The 17,493-nt window shown below is 44.0% G+C and overlaps 1 protein-coding gene across 1 annotated transcript in view; it reads right to left on the bottom strand.

The window, feature by feature from the left end:
- Window positions 1-17,493, bottom strand: part of LOC126437942 (proclotting enzyme) — a 155,604-nt gene that overhangs the window by 122,738 nt on the left and 15,373 nt on the right. The window contains exons 2-3 of the mRNA XM_050090486.1: window positions 2,103-2,557; window positions 1,499-1,511 (exon numbers count right to left, since the gene is read on the bottom strand). Coding sequence (XP_049946443.1) covers window positions 1,499-1,511; window positions 2,103-2,557 — 468 coding nt within the window. The remainder of the gene's footprint in view (window positions 1-1,498; window positions 1,512-2,102; window positions 2,558-17,493) is intronic.

Below are 17,493 nucleotides of genomic sequence, written 5' to 3'. Positions count from 1 at the left end.
CAGGGTTCGAGTGTGGTGCAGACGCCACGTTGTCAACAAGGCTCTATGTGAGCTGATGGTGCTTCCATAATGCTGTGGGCTTTTTTTACATGGAATGGATTGGATCCTCTGGTCCAACTGAATAGATCATTGACTGTAAATGGTTATGTTCCGTTACTTGGAGATCATTTGCAGCGACTCACGCACCTCATGATCCCAAATAATGATGGAATTTTTATGGATGTCAATGGTCCATGTCACTAGGCCACAATTGTTCGCGATTGGTTTGAAGAACATTCTGCACGATTCGAGGGAATAATTTGGCCACCCAGATCGGCCGACCTGAATCCCATCGAACATTTATGGGACATAATTGAAATGTCAGTTCATGCTTCGCGGTGACGCTAGACGCCCCTTAGTATTCGCCAGCTCTGGACGACGATGTCTGACCAAACCAGCAGGGTCTACTACGCTGGTGCGCTGCATCCTAAAAAATGGTTCAAATGGCTCTGAGCACTATGGGACTTAACGTCTGAGGTCATGAGTCCCCTAGAACTTAGAACTACTTAAACCTAACTAACCTAAAGACATCACACACACATCCACGCCCGAGACAGGATTCAAACCTGCGACCGTAGCAGTCGCGCGGTTCCGGAATGAAGCGCCTAGAACCCCTCGGCCACAACGGCCGGCGCTGAATCCTACCTACCCCAGAAAACTGATAGAGTTATCTTCAACAAGGAAAAACTTAAGAACGTCTGTAAGCGGAGAAAGTTATTTTCGAAGGGAATCAGGAACTTTAATTTAATACGAAGCAGATGAGTGGATTATAGGCAACTTACTTTGCTTACGCTCGTCATAAAGTGCCAAATCCTGTCGCGTTTCAGGGGCATAACAAATACGAATGGACGTCCGGCGTCGCCAGGAAGCGTGAGCGAAGATTTCGTCTAGAAGAAAATTTCTTCCCCATGACGTGATCTGTCATCAAAAATGGCTCTAAGCGCTATGGGACTTAACATCTGAAGTCATCAGTCCCCTAGACTTAGAACTACCTAAACCTAACTTCTTCTTCTTCTTCTTTGTTGTCGCCATGTCCCACGTCACGTAGCGTCGGCGTTGCTCTTCTGGATCCTTCTCCTCCATAGTACTCTATCCATTGCCTCATCCTTCTTCATCCTTTCTCCCTTAGGTCCCTGGATATCTTATTCTTCGACCTTATATTCGGTCTTCCTCTCCTTCTCGCTCCTTCAATCTTTATATCTTCAACTCTGTTTCCAATACACTCTTCCCCTTTTCTCTGTAAGTGTCTGTACCACCTTAGTCTGCTCTCTTGTCTCTTTTTCCCCATGGGTCCCTCTTTCACAGCTCCTCTAACAAATTCATTTCTAATCCTGTCCTTCCTTGTTACCCCATACATCCAACTCAGCATCCTCATTTCCACCACTTCCATCTTCCTTTCCTGGGCTACTGTGATTGGCCATGTCTCTGCCCCGTATACATAGCAGGCCTTACCACCGACTTGTACACTTTCCCTTTCAAACCAATGCTTACCTTCTTGTCACACGGCACTCCACTCATTTTCCTCCAGTTGTTCCAACCGCAATTTATTCGGCGTTGTCCCTCTCTATGTACGACCCCAGGTTTTAAATTTGGAGACCGATTTCAGCTCATCATCCTAAGGAAAACACACACATCCATGCCCGAAGCAGGATTTGAACCTGCGACCGTAGCAGCAGCGCGGTTCCGGACTGAAGCGCCTAGAACCGCTCGGCTACAAGGGCGGGCGATCTGTCATTCCTAGACGTTACATACATAGACTTTTAAACATCGTGTGTGTCCTTGTTGTGCGATATAAATGATTCTGTAGTCTACAAATTGAGAAATGAAAATAAATGAAAGTTTATAGTTATAGACACAAAGAAAAGTATCATTTTATTGAAAGTACTCTGGTAAGGGATGCAAGAAGAAACCATTCACCAGTAAGTGAGTCGAGTATGTACAGTGTAGAGTAGGTGTCGGGTGGAGGAAGGAGCGTCAGGTCGGGTCACAGATCACAACACGGGGAAGGCGTCAGCAGTCAGTGAGTGAGTGAGTTAGGAACCTGTGTTGGCGGCCGAGACGACGGCGGGCAGCGCTCCGCGCACGATGGGCGCGATGGCGTCGGTGAGGTTGCGGCCCAGCACGTTCTTGGAGAGCGTGAGGATGGCGGCGGGCAGCTGCTGCGAGGCGGCGTCGCCGTGGCCGGCGGCCGGGTCTCCGGCCGGCGGGCCCTCGTGGCGCGCCGCGCGCACCAGGAAGCGGCCCACCGTGTTGAGCGCGCCCAGCGTCTCGCTGATGGTCGCCAGCTGGTCCGGCGACACGGCCAGCAGCCGCCCCGACTCGCCGGCGCCCTCGTCGGGCAGCCTGCGGCGGAAGTGGCGCTGCTCGCCCCACGCGGGGCCGCCGTCCTGCCAGCCCGGCCTGTAGCCCTGGCCGAAGGGGGCGGGCGGCTGGCCGTAGCGCCGCGCCGGCCACCGGGCTTCGCGGTCGCCGCCGGACTCGGGGAACACCCAGCGCCCCGAGCCAGAGTCGTACGTCGCTGCAAACGGAATCGTCGCTGTTTGTCTGTCGCGTCAGCACGTCAATACTGTCTTCTACGAGTCCGGTAATTCAACAAAAAGCACGTTAACAGTTATGAGTACGGAACAGGATTTCGTGTTTATGCACAATATTCTGACAACAGATGTAGTCATTTTTATCAAGCAGTCGGGTCAGGTGGTCAGCGGCAGGGAGGCATCGTGACCAGACCTCGGAATTCGATCCCAGCACACTTGTCCCCACCCACCCTGAAGCTGACTTTGGGCTTTCCTCCTTGCCGATACAAGCGTTTTATGTGTCATAAAAAAGCGGTAAACCGGGTTCCAATCTGAAAAAAGCGGTAAAGTGCGTTCCTGCAAACCGACAAAAGAGAGAAACAAAAAGGTGGTAAAAAGTTTTGAACCGTGTGTACTTCCATCTTTCCACGGCTCGTTTCCTGAGCGTCGTGTGGAGCCAATATTTTCGGTAATCGACAGTGTTTGGGCGCGATCGGGCTCTAGCATCTCGTTTGTGTCTTTATTACTTGGCTTCTATTTCGTTTTTCCGCGGTTGTTCAGGGTTTGTCTTTTATGAAGCTCTTTCGTTTGAACTCCCGCCCGTAGTGTACCCACTATCGATTCGAGTTCAGGTGTACTTAGAAACCGTAGGTTGGTAACACGACCGACTCACGTGTTTACTGCAGCTGACTCTTTGACCTGTACTATTTATAGGCGAGCGCGGTCACACTGGAGCCCACCTCCTCCTTTTCCTCGAGCACCTCCCGCAAACTCGATCCTCCTCACCCACTGGTCTCTCCCATCCTCTCCCGCCCCCGTCCGCTGCCGCGCTTGTACTTCCATGTCCCACCTGCTCTCCATCTCTCCACTCTCCACACCCTCTCCCAAGGTGGCTTCCGCCAGCTCCCCCTCCCTGACGATGCCCTCCTCCCCTCCATCTACCCCTCCAACCAACTTTGATCCTCCCTCCCTCTTCCTGTGTTTGATTCCTTTGAGCACCCTCTCTCCCTTCTCTCCCCTTTCCCTCCCTCCTCCCTTTCTCCCCACTCCTCCCCCGGGCTTCCCCTACCCCCGTCCCTCTACTACTCCTCCCCTCTCCTCTGCCATTGGCATCTTTGCTCTCCCCTCTCCCTCCCCCTCACCCTTCTTCACCTCTTGGCAGGTCCCCGGACTCGCACATGTTACGTGGACATTCGCGCGCCGGAGATCATCGCCATCAGTGTCTCGTCTGTGTGCCGTCGTGTTTTGTGTTCAGTGATCACCGTCACGCTCCATCGTTCCAACGTGTCATCGCAATCATCGATATTTGTGCGTCGTGTCAACAGCTTGTGGTGTGATTTCTCGTCGAGTGTAAACGGCTCCATGTTTTGTATTTTGTGGTTGGTTCAAATGGCTCTGAGCACTATGGGACTCAACTGCTGAGGTCATTAGTCCCCTAGAACTTATAACTAGTTAAACCTAACTAACCTAAGGACATCACAAACATCCGTGCCCGAGGCAGGATTCGAACCTGGGACCGTAGCGGTCTTGCGGTTCCAGACTGCAGCGCCTTTAACCGCACGGCCACTTCGGCCGGTTTGTATTTTATGTCTACTGTTTTTTTTATCCACCATTCTGTCATTTCTGAGTATTCTTTCTGTCTTTTATCATTGTCTCCTCTAAGGCTGAAGAGCGGCGTAGAATGCTGCTGCCAGCCTACCTGTTGTATGTGCAGGTAAAAATAACAATAAAGGAAAAAGAAAACACGCTGGAGGAAGTTGTCGCGCAGTAGCCTTCGTGTCTGCTCTGGCGACGTCGACATCCAGCCTTCCGCGTACGGGTGTTATCGAACCCGCACTTCTACACGTCGAGGAACGACGGCCTGCGTGAAGCCCCTCTGTCCGCTCTTCACTGGTTGTCCGCGGGAGGCGGATGTCAGTCTAATCATCGCCTGCGTCGACGAAGGCAAACAAACAGTAACCATCATGGGGCGGTGGAGCCGCCGTTCGGCGAGGGTTTGAGTCCGGGAGCAGTTTGGCTGGGTCGGTGTCTGCCGGGACGACTGGGGATGGCTGAGAATTGTGCTCAGCAGTCCCAGATAAACGACGAAGTGCGCCGAGGGAAAGGAGAAAAGAAGTTAAATGTGAATGTTTCAAGTTGATCGTCCTTTGGGATTGAGTTCATCCAGTCGTCTTTCCCGTCTTGTGGTCACTGCCGTGGCAGCCCTCTATTCTGTCCACTGGTGCAATTCTGACAGTGCAGATTCCTCCACGCATCGTTGCTAACCGGTGTAGTGGTGTATTTTGGTAGTTATTTGTGTACGTTTGTACTTCTGTGTTTTGGTAGTTCATCCTCCCGCCCTGTGGTTGCAGAATTTCGGGTGGGGAGTTAGTTCCTTGTCTCCCAATATCTAGTACTCTATTATTAAGGTTAATTCTAGTTCAGTCTAGCGTTCTGTTAACCCCTGGGTATATGTGTCCGCCATACTATTTGCGCTGTATTTAATCTAAATGAGTTGCACTGACAGTAGTTGGGGGTTCGAGTGCTGTCACGGAGCTGATAAGGGGTCACATTGGTTTCGGCTTGTCAATTGGAGGGTGTTGCCTTAGAGGTTTGTTAACATTGGCAAGTCGGCGTTGTCTAGCGCTACCGGGACCTAACGAAGAACATTGTGATGATTAGGTTCAAATGGCTCTGAGCACTATGGAACTTAACATCTGAGGTCATCAGTCCCCTAGAACTTAGAACTATTTAAACCTAACTAACCTAAGGACATCACACACATCCATGCCCAAGGCAGGATTCGAACCTGCGACCGTAGCGTCGCGCGGTTCCAGACTAGCGCCTAGAACCGCTCGGCCACACTGGCCAGCGTGCTGATTAGGGAATGTTGTTACACGTTCTTGTATTCATTTCGATATCTGTATTTGTGAAGGCAACGGCATGAAGTAAGATCTGTTCTGAAGCTGTACTGGATCTTGCGCTCTTGGTATTTTTGGTTTTGTTTTGATCCCGACTATTTGGGTGTCAGGAATATGGAACTGTGTTATTAATGTTTGGCTTGAACAGCGGACACCCGGCTAGCTTAGTACGTGTGTAGTGGCATGGCGTCCCCCTGAAGGCGTGCCCGCTAGATTGCTATTGCGTCTCCTCAAAGTGTAATTTCCACCTTACTAAAACCCCCTTGTTAAGTGGGAGGAAAAAAAAACTTAAGAAATACCTTCTATTTGCATTAACTATCTTACCTGTCGCTTAAGTAAATATCTGCTCAGTGATTAAGCTCATGGGAGCACCTATCCTAAAAGCGACTAGCGCAATTCTGTTATGGTGGCCCTCGTGCCTATTGTGGTCCGGGGAAAGATTGTATAAACAAGCTTACATGCTCCGTATCGAACTTCTGATGTTGTATTTTGAGTGATTGTGGATTATTAAAATTCATTATAGTGCAAACGTTTGTATTTTACCAACCGTGTTTATAAGTTATTAATGTGATTGGTTGGAATGTAATACGAAAGTTGTCCAGGTAGAATTTGAAGCCATGTTGTGTTGTGAATTCATGTATTTATGTTTTATATTGCAATGCGAATTTAAATGTGGTAAACCCACGCTTTGTGATTAATAATTAAAGATTTAAGAGTGCGTTCACTTAGCGCTTACTTATGTGTTGTATTATTATTATTTTAAAAAAATTATATTAGGCGTTTTAATTTCTTAAATTAAAGCCTTTCCAGTTCGAAAGTGGTGGCCCTCTCATTTTGGGCAATTGTAAGCATCGAAGCAGGATTTACGTAGTTGGTGTTATGTATTGTACGTTATGAATAAATTATTTATGTGTTAAATCACGTCTGCTATGTCAATTCCTTGGCCCCGTCCACACCTTGGTCGCAGTCTTTTAATATTAAATGATCAGACCACTGTTCCAAGTTTCACTGGAAACTGAAAGGCTGTGGTATCGAACTGTTGCTGCGACAATACTGTTCACTCTCCCTTAAAAAAAAACAGCCGCGTTGTCAGCGCGGCAGACTGCTAAACAGCTAACCGAAGGAGCCCAGGCTAGATTCCTAGCTGGGTCGGAGATTTTCTCAAAATAAATAAATAAATAAATGAAAAAGAAAAAAACAGAAAAAAAGGAACGGTAAAGCTCTTGACTGGAAACCACGGCCCGCCTCTCGTGGTCGTGCGGTAGCGTTCTCGCTTCCCACGCCCGGGTTCCCGGGTTCGATTCCCGGCGGGGTCAGGGATTTTCTCTGCCTCGTGATGGCTGGGTGTTGTGTGCCGTCCTTAGGTTAGTTAGGTTTAAGTAGTTGTAAGTTCTAGGGGACTGATGACCGTAGATGTTAAGTCCCATAGTGCTCAGAGCCATTTGAACCATTTGGAAACCACGACGTCACGGGATCCAATCCCCGTCGAACCTAGGATTTTTCAGTACGTAGCCAAAACGACATTCAATTGAAAGACTTACACCAACCACTGAGCCATACGAAATTATTATTATTATTTGTATCGTGTGCTGCGAGCGGTCGCCTCAGAGGTGTTCGTTGCCTAGAGTGTGATTGGAAACCAAGCCCTGGATAAATTAGGGTTTAATATGCCATTAACGACGACGCCTACAGACGCGAAATTAACTTGTATTAGCCAACATGGCTCTGGTCTTTCCAAACGAATTTTCTTGACAATCGCCAGAAGTGTTTTGGGCCGGCCGCGGTGGTCTAGCGGTTCTAGGCGCTCAGTCCGGAGCCGCGCGACTGCTACGGTCGCAGGTTCGAATCCTGCCTCGGGCATGGATGTGTGTGATGTCCTTAGGTTAGTTAGGTTTAAGTAGTTCTAAGTTCTAGGGGACTGATGACCATAGATGTTAAATCCCATAGTGCTCAGAGCAATTTGAACCATTTTTGAAGTGTCTTGGAGAAACCATACAAATCCTAAATTTTCATGACTGGCCAAGATTCGGACCAGGAAGCGACTTCAGAGCGCTAAATGCTGCACCACTTCACTCGGCGTCTGTTTGTATTCCAGGCCATCGCTTCCACTCCGTCTGTAGACTTATAGGATTACCCACCAAAATAAGATGTACCTGAGAGCAATTGCCAACCTGGCCGTAAATCTCGAAGTGTATCTTCTCCCACTAGGAGAAATCACACTTCCGACCTAGCGAAGAGGTAAAGTAGTGAAACTTTGGACTCGTATCAAGAAGGACGCAGCTTCAAAGTCCCTTCCAGCCACCCAGATTTCCCGAACGACCTGATGTAAATACCGATTTACTTCCCCATGCCCGTGGTTCACATTTCATGACCTCGTCGTCGATGACATAAAACCATCTAACATTCTGTCTTTTTCCCAGATCCTGGGAGATGCCGTCTTTGACGAACTTCGATAGACTATTTGGGAACCACTCAAAACTAGCTACTGTGAAATGGTGTAGGACACTACGTTTACCTTTTAGAAATAAAATTGAGGTCAAGGATCATGACTCAGGATCGTTTCGGACCAGGCGGAATACGCTAGAACGCTCATAAATTAGGAAGTTTATTTTATAGTTACGAGCTCGCTACCTAATATTTTCCGAGAAATCGAAGAGCTAGTTATTTCGATCCAGTGCAGACATACCTCACGAGGAAAGTTATGACTAGCTTGAGCGGTAGCCAAGTGGTATAAGGCCTGCGTTCCGCTCATGGTTCACCTAAGAACGTGTGAGTTCCCACTGCATTTATTGGGATAATTGTTACTCTGTAACATCGGAATGAAAGCTGTTGTGTAGCTTGCATATTGTTACTGTAAATAAAATAAATTTTGTTGCGAACAAAAACAGTGATCAGCGTAGCAGCCTACAGATTTTTATCCACAGTACAGATTGTACTTTTATTCTCGCAAAACGTATCCTTTTATGGGAATGCGGAGACGTAAAAGCGGAAAATAGAAACAGAGAGCTTTTACCAACAGGGCAGTGGTCCAAAGGCTTCTATCCTCAAGTTTTTTTTTTCTTTTTAATTGAGCGATCTGAAGATTCCATCTGATCTTCCATCGGATCCTGCCTGATGATATCAGACCTCGATTTGTTTTCGAAAACGGCAACAGAGTGATGTAAGTCCTTATACGAGCACTACACTCCTAAAGCCGCCCGGCTGGTATCCTGAAGGTCGTCGAAATGGGTGCGTCGCGGATTCTCTCCCTTTTGTTGCATAAGGAAAACGCCGAAATAAACAGGATACAGGAAGCAGGCTGGCAATAACATAAACATCTCCCCTGAAAATCAGAAATATGAAAACATCTAATATAAATTGAAGTGTTGAGAAGTATTTTCTGAAATTATTTGTCTGGTTGTTACATTAAGTGGCAGTGTAATGTGAACGATAAACAGCACAGACAAGAGGAGAAAAGAAGCTCCTGAAATGGGACATTACAGAAGAATCCTAGAGGTTGGACTGGATAGGTCGAGTAACCGGTGAAGAAGTAATGAATCGGAATGGGCAGAAAAATGCTGACTAAAACAAGAGGTAGGTTGACAGGCCAAATCGTGTGGCACCAGGTAATAGTTAATTTGGTAATGGAGGGAACTGTTTGAGTAAAATTTGTAGAGTGGAATTACGCATGTCTACAGTGAGTGGTTCAGATGGATATATGTTGTGAGTAATTCCCTGAAAAATTCCCTGTCTATTTTATACTGTAATAAATGTTGCCCGTTTCAACACTTCTGTTCTCCACGAAGTAACTCATTTCATATAATGTCAGTCTCTAAAACGGAATTTCAAGTTACAGTACTATGATAAATGACAGTTACAGAATTTAAAGTTAGCAGTACAAGCTAACATAATTCTCTGGAATGTAGACGTAAAAGACGAAAGTAGCTGAAGCTATAAGGAACACTTGGCTGTTATTCCCAACTCTTTGAACAAAGTTCGTAAAATACGGCATGCACGTATAGCTCTTAGAATTACAACATCTCACAACACGGTATCTGTTAACTATGAGCTCTATGAAGAGTGAGATTGCCTACACGACATTGAATTGTCAAATGCCATCAGTATATTCTGTGTCGTATTAATGTGGTATGAAAATTCAGTCCTGAAAATAAAATTACATCTAACACGTGCGCACATAATAGCGAAATTGCACTCACAGTTTCGAATATTACATTTGTCAAAAACATTAAAATTAGCCCTCAACATCATAGAAATGAAATGGATTGTAGCCGGCCAGAGTGGCCGAGCAGTTCAAGGCGCTACAGTCTGGAACCGCGCGGCCGCTACGTTTGCAGGTTCGAATCCTGCCTCGGGCATGGATGTGTGTGTTGTCCTTAGGCTTAGGTTAGTTAGGTTTATGTAGTTCTAAGTTCTAGGGGACTGATGACCTCAGCAGTTAAGTCCCATAGTGCTCAGAGCCATTTGAACCATTTTTGAAAATGGATTGTCCTGTAACACATATCGAGAAGACTTCCACGTTTAGCGAAGCATATGTTGGTTCTGTGACGGTCTCGGCTGAATGTATGTATCAGAACAGACTTTGGAAATAGTTATCCTGTCATGCAAGTTGAATGCTACCTACTCATCGTGACGAACGCACTCAACTGTACGTCGCGAAAACAGTTCGCGTATGCAAAAGAAACAGCTACCGAGAGGTTGACAGTGCGTTCTGGATTCAGCTGGAGTCATCTGCGTATGCAAATTTACGTACAATATGTAGTCCGAAATGTTTACTTAACATGTACACCTATATTTACTCTCTGACTTGACACGCACCCATCTACATTCACATTTACATTCCGTAGTGAAGCGCATGGCAAAGAGTACTTACTTTCGTTCACGCATTAAGGTTTCTTCCCGTTCTACTCGCGTATGAACCGCGGAAGAATTGCTATTTAAATGAAAGTGTGCGTCTGTAGTTACGGGATTCCAGTCTCGTCTTCCCAGTCCCTACGGCAACGATATGTATGAGACTGTAACATATTCCTAGATTCATCACTTAATTCACTTTCCTGAAACGGTATAGCTAGGCTTTCGCGTGACAGCTGCGACTGTCTCCAAGCGTCTGCCAGTTCAGTGTCTTCGGCACTTCACTCTCGCTCTCCCGTGGTACAAACAAATCTGTGGTAACCGTGCTGCTTTTTTTGGAAACGTTCAGCGTCCCCTGTTAAATATAAATGGTGTTGGTACCCATGCAACTGAGCAATACTCTAGTATAGATCGCAGGTGTGTTTTGTAAACAGTCTCCTTTATATATTCATTGCGTTTTCCCGGTCTCCTACTAACGAACGGAAGTCTATCACCTGCTTTACTTACAACTGAGCCTATGTCATCGTTTCAGGCCATATCCCTAGAAATTGTTACACAAAGGAATTTGTATAAGTTGACTGATTCCAATTGTGACTCTCATTGTAGTCATAGGATACTACGATTTTTTTTTAACGAGCACAATTTTACATCTCTGAAAATTTAAAGCAAGTTACAAATATTTGTATTTCTTGGGAATCTTATTAAGGTCTGATTGAATATTTGGGCAACATTTTTCAGGCAGTACTTCATGATCTGCGAAAAGTCTGACCTTACTACTGATATTGCCTGTCAGGTCATAAATATACAATACGAATTGCAAGGTTCTAATACACCTCCCTGGAGAACGTCTGAAGTTACTCCTACATCTGTTGATTACTCTCCGTCCATGACACTATGCTGCGTACTCTCTACCAAGAAATCTTCAATCCAGCCGTGTGTACTGTTTGATACCGAGTATGATCTATACTTTTCTAAATAAGCGATAACTTGGTGCGGAGTCTAATACCTCCCGAAAGTCAAGAATTAGGCAACAATCTGATTGCCTTGATAGATGGCTTTCAGGATGTCATGTGAGAAAAGCGCGTGTTTGTTTTCGCATGACCGATGTTTGCGGAATTCATGTTCGTTGGTATGGAGGAGATCGTTTTGTTCTAGATACCCCATTAAGTTTGAACTTAGAATATGTTCTAAGATTCTACAGCAGATGTATGTCATTGGACGGTAGTTTTATGTATCACTTCTGCTACCCTTCTTGTAGACGGGTTTGTCCTCTGCTTCGGCCGGCCAGAGTGGCCGAGCGGTTAAAGGCACTACAGTCTGGAACCGCACGACCGCTACGGTCGCAGGTTCGAATCCTGCCTCGGGCATGGGAGTGTGTGATGTCCTTAGGTTAGTTAGGTTTAAGTAGTTCTAAGTTCTAGGGGACTTATGACCACAGCAGTTGAGTCCCATGGTGCTCAGAGCTATTTGAACCATTTTTTGTTCTCTGCTTCCTTGAAACTGCTGACCTTTTTTTTATTCGAAACATGTACGATGTATTACGGTTAAAAGAGGACCTAAATTAATCGAAATTTCTACATAGAATCTGACTTAGATTCCATTGAACCCTGGAGCTTTGTTCAATTTCTGTGACTTCAGATGTTTACCGACGCCACTGACTTCTATATCACTTATTTTTGTCCTTGCGCGACAGTTAAACTGGCGTAGCGCTCCTGGATTTTCCTTTCGGATCTCGATTTGCTCCTATCAGCTTCAGTCCCTGTCTCCTCCTTGACTGTCTGGACACTAACATCGGTGCCACTGACAACCTTTGAATATAACCAGAATTTCCTCGGATTTTGTGAGAGATCTTTCGATAGCAATCTGCTATACTAGTCGTTGAAGGCTTCACGTTTTGTCATCTTGACAGCCAAATGCGTTTCATTCAGCATCTCCCCATCTATAGCCTTATGCTTTGTTTTATTCCTGTTATGCAGTAGTCTCTGTCTCTTGAAGTTCCTTTACAGAAACTATATGTCATGGAGGGTCACTCCATCATGAACCATCCTACTAGACACGTATTTTTCTAATGTTCGGTCAGTTATTCTTCCAACCGCAGTCACACTTCTTCTATATCCACCTGCGCAAAACTAAGCGTTTCACGTGCCTCCTTGAATTACGACACAGCTGCTTCTTTATCTAGTTTACTGAAAATGTAAAACTCTCTACATGTTTTAGATGCCGTTTGCACTCTGGTAACAGTTGCTACTAAAGTCGCCTCATCGCCACTGACGCTAGTTTCATTGTGGACTTAAGCAAACTGGTCAGATCAATAGGTTGCCATTGATCTAATAAATTTTTATCTTCATCGGACTTCCAAACTATCAGTCATTGGTGGTTTTAGAAAGGCGTTTAGCATTATTCCATATTGGATGACAAAAGACTTCTCTCTTTATGATAATATTAATGGAGGACATACGTATTAGCAACCTCACATTTTCTCCAAAGTTTTTGGCTGTATTTGAGAGTGGGTTTGGTGGTGACTAGAATGATTCAGTTATAAATTTATGCCCACTTTTAATACGTAGTACTGTCCATACAATCTCGATACAGCTTCAGTTTCTGTCTTAGCAGATTTGCGTTTCTTGTCTACTGTGATTACCTGCTAGCATATCCTTTCGATCTACACACTGTGGCGGAGATTTTCATCTCACGTAATTTCTACTTGTTAATTCGACAGTAGTTGCTGTTTTGTTAACTATCTTTGTTTTCAATGTAAAGTTAGTACACGTAATTTTTACTTGTTAATTCGACGGCAGTCGCTGTTTTGTTAACTGTCTTTGTTTTCAATGTAAAGTTAGTACATTTTATTTACTAATTTTGTTCAAATGGCTCTGAACAATATGGGACTTAACTTCTGAGGTCATCAGTCCCCTAGAACTTAGAACTACTTAAACCTAACTAAACTAAGGACGTCACACACATCCATACCCGAGGCAAGATTCGAACCTGCGACCGTAGCGATCGTACGGTTCCAGACTGTAGCGCCTAGAAGCGCTCGGCCACCCCGGCCGGCTACTAATTTTGTTCATAAAATTTTAGTATATGAATGAATGAAGCTTTGCTGGTAAATGTATTCCATGTACTTCTATGTAAAGTTAGCGTATTGTATGTAGGCACTGTAATCAAATACTATGGCCGTTACGTCAAAATTAATATCTGTGTTTTGTAATCGCAGTAGGACAAGGAGGTTAACCGGCTTGAGGTAGGAGGAGGAAGAAAGTTGATGGCGAACAGAGGTTGATGGCGGTACGTAAGTGGAGGAACTATTCGTGTAACGGGAAAAGAAGAACTGTTTTGAAGAAATATTTAGACTGTGAAGTGTCAAGACAAGTGCAGAAGGAATTATTCCAACTGGAAAGATGTGAAAGTATGTTATTTTGAGAATTTATCCCTGTTATAGTGTGTGTCGTCATAGACTTGGCTTAAGAGGAATGTTCGATAAGAGTCGTCGGCTTTGGTTAGTGACGTAATGTTATTGGCTGCTGTCACTACATCTTTTCTACCTTTGCTGCATATATTCACAGTTTTGTTGTTAGTCGGCAAAGTCAGTAAATTTGAAAAAACAAAAAAAGAACTGGTTGTGTTATCTGTAGCTTAGCCCGAGGTATAGGTTAGGTTGGGATACGACAGTTTGGTTGTGAGTTGGCGAAGACAACGAATGGGAAACTAAATAAATCTGGTTGTGGTGACAGACTGACCTGTAGCTTTGCCCAAGCCCTACTAGGTTAGCCGGCCGCGGTGGTCTCGCGGTTCTAGGCGCGCAGTCCGGAGCCGTGCGACTGCTACGGTCGCAGGTTCGAATCCTGCCTCGGGCATGGATGTGTGTGATGTCCTTAGATTAGTTAGGTTTAAGTAGTTCTAAGTTCTAGGAGACTGATGACCACAGCTGTTGTCCCATAGTGCTCAGAGCCATTTGAACCTATAGGTTAGGCTGGAAGGTGACTGGCTGTGAACTGATGGACCCATCGAATGTAATACTAGAAAAAAAAGATGACAGACTTATTTGTAGCTTGGCCCGTTTGAAAAAATCCCGAATAATATGACGCTATATTTGCAATATTGTTTATGTCATTTCTCACATGTTTCCTATGTCGCTGGTCAAAGCCAACGAGTCGCACCGAACATTCCTGCATCTCCTTAGACTTTGTAATGACGTCACGGTAAAACGCATTGGTGGACTACTTCGTCGTAAGATTGTGATATAAATTATTCAGAGACAGTGGGGGTGTATCAAGAAAGAAGAGAAGCCGATTGTTAGAAGTAAGAAGCAGCGATATGAATTTTTGATGAGAACGAGAAGAGAAGAACAGAAGAGACCAAGAATTATCTAATGGCGGACGGTAACTACATAGAGTTTGAATGATTTTGAGCAACTATTTTAACTCTAATAAAAGATGTGTGGGTGGAAGGCGTGAGAGAAGAGTGTAACGGATAGTGAAGTTTCGAATTATTTTATTCTTCAGTGAAGACAAGGACGTACGTGGACTGTAGCAAAAGAACGAATACTTATCTGAATCAGTGACTGCTGCTTTGCCTTGCGGGCGGGCCATTTAGAACCGGTTAATTCTTTGTGAGGGCATAATGTATGACTTGTCGAAAATGTGCACGCTGTCATACAAATACATCATATTGGCGGGTGCTCACTGTAAAACTTAGATACGGTGTTTCTGGACGTTATCCGCATCCTAACCCATCTAGAAATTTTCCCTGGAGAGATTTCAGTATTTCTTGTTATTAAGATGTTTTCCGGAGCTTTATTTTTTGGTGAAAGTAATTTTCAGAGAATTTAGTAAATTTCAACTGAAAACGCCGGCATATTCGCAGCCATGTAAAGTGACCGAAGGCAGCGCGGTCCATTAAGTTTCACAGATCATCCTGCTACCGGCACCTGCCTGCAGCCAGAGGTAGCAGCGTCTCAGAAATAGCCTACAACTCTGACAGCAGCCGGGAATAAATCACAAAAACATATTCACAACGACTTTGAATGTTGCGATCATCACTAAATCAGTTCAAGCAAGTGAATTAATTGAACCTCAAAACATTCATATGCAGTACGAAATGGAATAATAGAAATAAATTAAACTTGCAGGGCAATACTTTGAAACTACACTCAGTAGAATCCACACACTGTAATTTCTCTAGTAGTCTAGTATCATACAACTTCTGTATATGTACAGTCAATTAAACTGATTGTAACTGGGATAAATATTGAAGATAGTTTTAAACGTTTTCACCGTGGGCTTTTGTAAGAGGACAAGCAGTAACGCCAGTGTTCTGCGATTTTACTTTGACGTTATATTAACTTAAAACACCGACAGGGGGTATGAAATAATAAAAACTTATATATAACAGAAATTCTTATGTGACATTAATGATTTAAATTCAGACACTGATTAGTGTATAACACATAATCTCACAAACTGCATATGATACTATTTTAATATATTCTTATTATTCTACACTTATGTTTGTATACTTGAGGTGATAGGCGAATTATGTGTGTTCGTACTTACGTTGTTTATGTCGAAAGAGCGAGACATTGCAGTACCAGAGAAGTTGGTTTATCAATATATGGTGTCATCGATTAGATGGCGTGAGCAAAGAGATAACGAGGTACAGAGAACGTGCAATACTTTTCTATTTATTTGATAAAACGGCAGTTATAAAATCAAATTATTGCCGTTTTATCACTTGCTTCGGTAGTTTGTAGTTTATTACTAGGATTTAAACATTCCATCTGTAGGGGTAATTTCTTTTGATCTTACACTAATACTTCAGAATCTCCTACAACTATAATTTTCTAGGCTAGAGTCGATTTGAAAAAAAAGAGGTCTTGTATGCGCCGTCGGCTAGCTAGGTAGCAAGCTGCCTCTGATGTCTAGTGCACCCCTTATCTTGTTACGTGGGCAACTTTTTACCGTTTCAACTTGGCAATAAAGTCAGCAACTTAAGTTTTAGTTCTGGTAGTTTATTTACCCAGGATACTACAAGAACTGTTTTAATCTCTCCACACTGCTAAAGCTATGTTTTATATTTGAAGTCTGATTATACGGTGACGTGTGTTGTGCCATACTGGCCCTAGTGGATGGAGACAACAGTCTTCTGTTTAGTTCAGTGTCTCTAATAACATCATTTTTGTTTTTGAAAGTCTCGTTGAGCAAATATATTTGCTGGAGCCCTTCTCATTGTCAAGTTGTGGAAAATGCCATCATTAGTTTCTGTTCCGAGCATGGATGATTCGCACTCAAAATATTATAATGCTTCCAATATTATGAACCATTTTGACAATCTAGCTCTTTTCCTTCACATAGTGATTATGAAACTGAAATTGAAACTTTGTGAATAAAAATGAACACTAATTTACGTCTAATTATTTGGAGCACAGCTTCTTCTTCAGTTTTAATATTTTTTTCCTGTTGAGAATTGTAAATTAAATATTATTTTAGAGAAATTATCGTAAAGTACATACGTCTGGAACACATACGCACAATTTATGAGCTACTTTCTGGAACGAGATGTAAAGTACTTTGTACAGCTGTCATGGCATACATTAGCAGCTGAAAATGAGTGAGTAACCAGTGTAACGTTTTGAACTGCGACGACTCTCGAGTTTCCCCTTTTTCTTGTTTGTTGAGGAGTCGCAAACGAACCGTGCTTTGATCCATATTAGGCATAACACCTTTAAAACATTGCAGCCTCATACCCTACTTTGTTAGGCCTTGTTTCAGAGACTGAGAATGGTTGCAAAACGTCGGGGTTCACAATATTTACCTCGGTACCTTTTTTTGTTCATTTTGCAATGCTTCCTGACGATTATATTAATGAGGACAGCTAGCTTTCCTTTTAATTGTACAGTCTTTTCTGATAACATTTGCTATGTAATGGATTATGTACAACTAAATTGTAACTAAACTTCACTTGTGAATTGTTTGCGACTAATATCTTAGGTTACTAGATTTTGGGACCTATGCTGATTTGGCTATACTTTTCTTCCGGACCAATAGTAATACTGAAGTTTCATCAGCATTAATTTATTATTATGCGTTTCGAGCCGCCGTTCTGTTCTTCTACTGTCGATGTCTTTGCATGCGACACAATTGTATGTGGTGATTATGAATTTTTGGGCATCTCAGCTCAGTTTCAAAAACACG

This window comes from Schistocerca serialis, chromosome 1 (assembly GCF_023864345.2).
Source record: "Schistocerca serialis cubense isolate TAMUIC-IGC-003099 chromosome 1, iqSchSeri2.2, whole genome shotgun sequence".
In the NCBI taxonomy this organism is placed as follows: Eukaryota; Metazoa; Arthropoda; class Insecta; order Orthoptera; family Acrididae; genus Schistocerca; species Schistocerca serialis.
Note: the sequence above shows the minus strand (reverse complement) of the source record. Positions and strands in the feature narration are given on the sequence as shown.